The sequence below is a fragment of the Amphimedon queenslandica genome, unplaced genomic scaffold (genome assembly GCF_000090795.2).
Source record: "Amphimedon queenslandica unplaced genomic scaffold, v1.1 AMPQUscaffold_13493, whole genome shotgun sequence".
Taxonomy (NCBI): Eukaryota; Metazoa; Porifera; class Demospongiae; order Haplosclerida; family Niphatidae; genus Amphimedon; species Amphimedon queenslandica.
The window spans coordinates 119,792-127,872 of record NW_003546271.1 but is presented as its reverse complement, the minus strand read 5'-3'; the positions used below and the strand labels follow the sequence as shown (position 1 = coordinate 127,872).

Below are 8,081 nucleotides of genomic sequence, written 5' to 3'. Positions count from 1 at the left end.
ATGAGTAGGCACAGTGACTTCCATAATTTTATCAGCCAGTGGTGCTATCTCTTGCCCTGTGTTATTACTAGGGTTAGAAGCTGTCAGTCTTACATTCCAAGGTAACAGCTGTGCTTTTTCAGCAGCTCTGCTGTATGATGAGACAGGTGGTCACCCAGCAACTGCTCCATATGTCTGAGCAGTTGCGAAGGCTTTCCATTTCCAAGCTCCTCTCCCTGGAATATTTGCTGGAGTCTATTATGACGAGAGGCGGCTGTCCGCTGTATGAGAGCAGCCTTGATAGCATCATACTCATTCGTATCAGGAGACTTAATGAAATAGTGGATTTCTGTAGCTTTCTGAAGTGAGAAAGAGCTGACAATGTAGTCATATGTAGTCTTCCATTTTGTAATGCCTCTAGTACTAAACCGTTTCTCCACTTGGGCAAACCAGACCTCAGGGTTGGCTGGCCAGAAGGGAGGTAGTTTCACGGCAACGTAGGAGACAGAAGCTGCTGGAGTTTGGGCTCCAGTTAGAGTAGATTCGTCAGCTGACTTAGTCAATCCACTTACAAGAGTACCAAGTGAGAGACCAGTTGCAGTCCAGGTCACAAAATGAGGAAGTGTGGCTCCTCCTCTTGCACTGTAACGCTGCATAGCAAACAACTGTACTTTTCTCTGTCAAAATGATATGTCTTTACTTTTAAATGATACTCAATACTATAGAGATAATAATAAATGTGAGGTGTTTGAATGAGAGTTACGGAGAAAAGAAAAGAGATAGAAGGGACAATGATAAACAGAACTCACTAATGTTACACAATTGATAAATTAGAATCACTTGAGAGAGTGAGTCTTACATTTGACCAACTAGGATCAATAATGACGATGCCTCAGGGCAAAAGGAAAGGATAACCAATGACATAGTAGAAGACAATTAAAAGACAGATAAGAATACTAATAATAACTTTGAGTGCTTATTTGTCTTTTATATGCTTATGTTATGACAGAGACAGGAAATCCATTATTGCTGAGATGAGCATACCACAGAACATTGCATTTCACGTTGCTGTCGAAACACAGCCTCAAACGCAGTTTGATGAGGCACTCCTAATACAAACTACATTTGAAACAAAGAAGGAAGAAAAAGTGAGAAGTAGTACATGAAACATTACTTTAAAACAATTTTTTAATAATTGGAACCGAGTCTGATGAGCCACTCTTCTATTGCACTACACTACGAAGTAAGAAAGAAATAAATACTGAGAAGTAAATCACAGGAAATATAAAATATAACCTTAAATAATTAAGGCTGCATTTACATGACTAAGAAGCAACTGAAAGCATGACAGAATTTTGATAGAACTCTAAATGAACTAAACATTATTCGAAGTGGTATCATTTCAAAAACAATAAATGTTACATTGCTGTGTAAGTGCAGCCTCAAACGCCGTATAACTAGGCACTCCCGGTATAAACCATACTTAAAACTAAAAATCAATTTAAAAACAACCGTAAATGATTAAAATTGAATTCCATCAGTCGCATTAGCTACTACACTATGAAAGTAAGAAAGGTAGAAGCAATTACAAATAAAGTAGAACAATTAAATGTTTTTTTAGAAAACGAATCTCAATTAATTAATGGTGCGTTTACTTGGCAGAGAAACGAATTAAAACATAATAAAATCTTGAATGTATTCTATGAAACAAAAACAGTAATTGAAGTGTTTCATTTTAGAAAAACAATGCAATTTGTGTTGCTGTGTAAATGTAGCCAAAAACAGTTTGATCAGTCTCTCATGGTATTAACCATACTTCAAATAGGGAGAAGTAGTATAAGAAAGATCATTTTAAAACTGAACTTCAATGATCAATAAACAACACTATGAACTCAAGAAAGGAAGAAATAAATACCAGAAGTACAACAGCAAATATTGTTTGATGAATATAAGATTGAGGCTGCATTTACAAAAATAAGAAAGAAGCAATGGAATCTTAAAAAATTTTTATCGAAATGAAACAGTGTTCAAAGTGTATCCTTGAAAAAACGATATACTTTGCATTACTGTGTAAACGCAGCCTCAAACTCAGTTTGACCAGTCACTCATGAAATAAACAATACTTCAAACTAACACAAATAGTGAGAAGTAGTACATAAAAAGTCATTTTAAAACTAATTTTAATTGATGAGAAGTGATTCTGACCAGTCATTCTTGTTATGTACTACACTATGAAACAAAGAAAGGAAGAAACAAGTATTAAGAAGTAATAGAACAGAAAATGTTTCTAAAAAACCAGCCTCAAATAAATAAAGATGCGTTCACAAGGCAAAGAACCAAATAAAAACATTATACAAACTTCATGCAACTCAATGCAAACAAAAGAGTATTCAAAGTCTATTGTTTGAAAGCAATGCATTTTGCATTGCTGTGTAAATGCAGCCTCAACCTCAGTGCACTATGGTACTTAATTGGGGCAAGCACAAGCTTGCCTCACTAAGGCGAGAACATCTGTACGGACCTTAGGATCTTGGTCTATTATTATTAGAGTTAAAAAGCCTATTCAAATAGCCTAATCTTCATTGAAAGTGAGTAGTCACAGCAAATGGTCGGCAGAATAAGACTACTTGTTGTCTACAAAATTCTTCAGAAAAAACAAAGGCTGAAAAAGCAAATTATACATTCTTTTTTATGATATAATGGACACTATTAATGTAAATGCAAGTGACAAAGCCGGATCTAAATGTAGCTGCACTGAGATCTATATTCTAGGTGATGTTTCTTCTCTAGCAGCAAGCCTAGGTTAACAAAGCAGATGTAAATGCTTTCTCAAATATGATTTATTCAGGGACTGCTCAAAAGTGATAGAGGAATTTCAAAGCAAGATGTCAGCAACAAGATCTACTATAATTAGAATTGTGCAATTGCCTTCAGTGCTTGCATGCTTTACATTTGTCTAGTACTGAGAAAAGAATAGTGAGAAGTAGTACATAAAACATTCTAAAACCAGCCTTAAATGACTGACCAGTCACCCTTGTTATACACAACTAAGAAGGAAAGAAACAAGTAACCTGAAAAAAAAGAACTGGAAATATTTATTTAAAAATCAGCCTCAAATAATGAAGGGTGCGTTTACATGGTTAAGAAGCAAATGAAACATAATAGAATGTTGATAGAACTCTATGCAAACAAAACAGTAATCAAAGTGTAGAACACAAAAAATTTTAAAAAACAAGGTTAAGTAGGATTCCGAACGACCAACGAAAATATAACCTGAAAATCCTACTCATGATGCAAATTCAACTCTACATTGTACTTTCAATGTTATTATGTAAGAATTACGGATCACCTTACAATATAAAGTAGAATTTGCGTCAAGAATAGGATTTTCATTTCATATTTTTATTGGTCGTTAGAAATCCTACTTAATCTTGTTTTTTTTATTTTTGTCTTTATGTTTGTGTTGATTTTTAAAAAATATTATAATATTTCTTTAGTTGCCATTGTTATGCTTTTTGATTTTAAACAAACAATAATTTTCTTTAATATTATTATCATTGTTATGACTTTACATCATGTATAAGATACAGCATTAAATAGACATGCAGAAGGAATATCAGCTATACTGATGACAAGTAAAATTAATACTAGTATTGACACAAGTCCTTGTTTAAGAAGCTGTGAGCTGAGAGTGTCCATCTTCCCTGCAAAGTTGCATCTATTCCTGTTCTTCCAGGCTGTTGTCATTCATATTATCATTGCATATCATAACATTATTTAATTGCTTGTTTTTTTAAATAAAATAAAATCACACACTTGGTGAAACAGTAACATGTAAGATAAAACCTTTTAGCTGGAAACCTCCACTAAAATATTGCAGTAGTTGATTTCAAGCATAGATTAGTAAAAAAAAAGTTGCTGCTTCCAGAGCTGCAGGTTTGAGCATGCGCGACCACATCCAAAATTTGCAGCTCATTCTTCTTCAATTAACGAAATGGTAGCATGCAGCTAAGATGACTCTATCCAGCAGTCACAGTATCGCTGTGTCTCTACTTGAAGAATGACTTGATGGGATATGGACCTGCACATAGACTGCTGGAGTAGAGTGGAGTAAGAATTATCCTTGTAGCACCAGCAGGGACTGAGATACACACTGAGAACTAAATTCACAGGACTAACTTTTTTGATGATGATGATGATGCAAAAAGGTGGCTGAACAAAACGGCCGGTTCGCTGATTTTTAGCTTTTATGTTAGACAAGGTCTAGAGCCATGTTTTGGGTACCAATGGAGCCCTCTGGTGAAAATAAAGTCCTCTAGAAAAAGTATGATGTCTATATCCCAGATATTAGCATGCACCTTGTCAGCAATAATAGTTCCCCAACCTTACTAAATATTTATTTGGACAAAACTGAAGTAGCTACTGTGCATAGGTAATGCATAGCACTCATAAATAGTTGGTTACACATGACCATTCTCATACACCACTTTAGAGGACACTCAGATCTTGAAACTCAAGATCGAAGCTCCCAATCATTCCTGATGTAGTGGCATTTCACAGTAATACACCCTTCTCTTGCTTGTAATGTACAGCAGTCTGTCGTGATCTAGCAGTTTTATACTTCTTCCAGCTCCTTTCTTAGCTCATCACATTTGGAGTGTGGCAGATGATCTCGCATGATGGTACGCTAGCTTGGAGAAGTATATTTTGGATCAAGATTCGGAGGAACTCATTTAATCCAGTGTCTTCCACAAGACTTGTATGTTGTAGATCAGTGGTGACGGGGCCTTGTTAATTAAAACTCGCATAAATGAATTCTCTACAAAATTATAGGTAAGTAACAGTCACTATTATTGTAGGTATTATATAGGCAGTAGCCTATATGTAGGGTTTAGGTTGATTTTTCAAGATGGCGACCAAATTTATAATTTTCACTTTTCCATTTTACCTTGTACAGCCTTATAAATGTCTTTAATGAGCTCTCCTTCACTGAGCAATTCTCCTGGTACCTTTAAAGTGGACTGTAGTATAGCGGAAGGATTTCTGTATTATAGAGCCCAAATTCAAATTTCTGCAAAATTTTTGAAACTTTTTCGTCTTTTATTATCTATGCACTGGATAATCTTTTGAACTGCAGAACAGCTCAAGTTGACATTCACATCATTTCTACTAGCGTGAGGCAAGAAATACAAAGGTGCTATGCATATTAGATTATAAACCAGTAATTCGGCCATGATATCACCACCCCTTAAAATAACTTGCCATTTTAAAACTTAATGCGCATGCTCAGAGTTGCCATAGTGACTGACTGAAAGCACTGGGTGAATATTCAGTCTATTCTTCTTTTTCTCTCCATACTTGCATGTGTTCAGCACTGCACATACTAAATGATTAACAGTTCTTCTAAGAGCTAATAGGTATATTATTTTGAAATAACTGTAACAGTTAGGCTTCTTGCATCACAGAAATAATTTTACAGCTGCTGAGTTTTGATAATTTTGGACTCCTGTACCTATGCCCAATTACTAGAGTTAGGTGTATTTCATGGTACTTCTGATATTGGATACATTGAGATAAGTCTATACAGTTATTTTTTTAACAATAGGCAGTAGTTTTCTTGTAACTCATCCATATATGTACTTGCCATTATGGTATTTATTTGTTGTGTTAATGTTAAATGTAGTTATTGTGCTGTTAGTTGTAAAAACAGGAAGTAGGAAATGTGACTTAACTGGGGCTAAATTCAAAAAAGTTCTGAAACAAATAGTTCTGAAACATATACGATAATGGTAAGGGAATGGAAACTTTTATGTCTAAAAACAGGTTCTTTGCTGAGCTTCCTACATAAGGCATTGTGACAGGGTCAAAGGCAAAGCATATAAGATAAGTAAAAAATATAAGCTTGTCTATTCAAAAAAATTTCATACATTAAAGCCAGGTTACATTTTGCAAAAATGTAAACATTGATATAATAAAAACAAGAAAAGCAAAATTTTAAGATCAACTTGCTATTCGAAAACAAATTATAGGAGTAATCGAGGCAACAAAAAAGAACCCTCTAGAAATCATTACCAAAAAAAATCCACGACCAAAGAAAGAAGCCTCTAGATATCAGTATCATAAGAATGCACAACCAAAGAAAGAAGCCTTTAAAAATCTGTACCATAAGAATCCACAAGCAAAGAAACAAGCCTCTAAAAAAAAACCCCAAAGAATAAATTAAAAAAACGCTGAGAAAAATCCTGGCCTTCAAAAACAGTACTCATTCCCTGTGCCAAATAGTGAAGCAAAGGAATATTATTTTACTAAAATTATTGAAGCATTATATTACAGGCCTGAAATAGTTGATGATTTTTTGCCATCAAGTATAAAAGTGTAGATTGTAATAACATATCATATGAAAGTAAATGTAATGCTTTATCAAGTATATTGTTAGAATCAGTTTATAAAAAAAGATCCCACAAAGTAGGCGTATTGATACGTGCATCAAATAGCATTAGGCATTGAAGTTGAATAGCTTCAGTGATTCTTGTGAGCAATGTCACACAAAGAACGGTGAGCCTTCTTTTTATGAATCAGCAACTTGTATCCTAATGAAAACTTTGATAGCCAATTAAGTAGTCCAGTTGCCATCCCTGTTGCTACAAATGGCATCTGTTATGTAGCAGGGATTGTTGATATATCACGTATTGATAAAGTAGGAGAATTTAATGACGATAGTGACTCTGAAGATGATAACGTTGTAGTGTTGTTCCAGTACAACTTTTATCATTCTAGTTCTAGTTCTGGTTATTGTAGTGTTGATTTAATATTTCAGTTTTAGTACTAGTTCTAGTCCCATACAAAATTTGAATTTTAGTTCTAGTATTAGTTCCAGTGCCATTAGAATTTTCATTTTAGTTCTAGTATTAGTTCTAGTGCCATCGGAATTTTGAGTTTTAGTTCTAGTATTAGTTCTAGTGCCATTTGAATTTTGAGTTTTAGTTCTAGTATTAGTTCTAGTGCCATTTGAATTTTGAGTTTTAGTTCTAGTATTAGTTCTAGTGCCATAGGAATTTCGAGTTTTAGTTCTAGTACTAGTTCAAGTACTAAAAGTTAAAAAATTTTGGTTCTAGTACTAGTTCCAGCACATAATACTAGTTCTAGCACAAGTTTTTAAAAGTATAGCTTTAGAATTACACTTATATGTAGCTGTAAGGCCATTATAGGTGCAATTGCTTAAGTTGCTTTGAGTGGAGTATGACATATTTTGTTGTGCATTTATGAATTATTGGCCTCGCCCAGCTTTGCGTAGGCGAGGACTAGATACTTGGTTTGTCTGTCTGTGTTTCATTACCCGAGACCGCGTAGGCATTGGTCGAGGGTAAAGCAGTCGTCCTGTCTGTGTGTTCGCTTTGACCTCCACTTCTGAGCTGACACTGCTTTCTTGTCTTGTCCTAGAGAGTCTTATAATCAACACTGGCTCTAGAAAAAGTTATTCTCTGTCTTGGGAATCCTTGATTTGTCTTTTCCGTGGTAAAAGAAGCTGGCAAAGTCACCAAACGTAGTTGGCTCTCCTGCAGCTCTTTCATAGTGAAAGCAAAAGAGCAACAGGGCAGATAAAACAATAAAGCAAAGCCTCATCTTTCATTAATATGAGAGGAATTGCTCCAATCTTCTTCGTTTTAAAGATATGATAGCCCAAACTTTCATACCTTGTGAGTTTAGATGAGGCTCTCTTCTCCCGAAGTAGCGGCCAGAGTCTTTTAACATTAGGGACTAGATAGCAGTTTGTATGCAACAAATAGAGCCTAACAAATGTATGCTAAACTGTTTAAAAGTCGAGAAAAACTAAAGCTTTCTTCACCACTTAGGGCCATGTGCCACCATTTACTGTGTGTGCGGGTGGAGCATGGCTTGATTGAGCCACACCTTTATTGCAGCCACACCTTTACATTGCTGCAGCTAGCAGCAAAAATGCTGGAGCTCTTTGTCTAAAAAAACAAAAAATTCTCTGTCTGTCTCAAAACATTCACTAAGTTTTAATAAATCTAGTACATGCTGAAGCTTCTTTTTTGTCTTAAAACTTTCACCAATTATTTTCTCTTAATTTATTGAAACTG

At 34.9% G+C, this 8,081-nt stretch overlaps 1 protein-coding gene across 1 annotated transcript in view; it reads left to right on the top strand.

The window, feature by feature from the left end:
* Window positions 1-1,013: 1,013 nt before the first annotated feature.
* Window positions 1,014-8,081, top strand: part of LOC105316821 (anther-specific protein SF18-like) — a 16,277-nt gene continuing 9,209 nt past the window's right edge. The window contains exon 1 of the mRNA XM_011412033.1: window positions 1,014-1,127. Coding sequence (XP_011410335.1) covers window positions 1,014-1,127 — 114 coding nt within the window. The remainder of the gene's footprint in view (window positions 1,128-8,081) is intronic.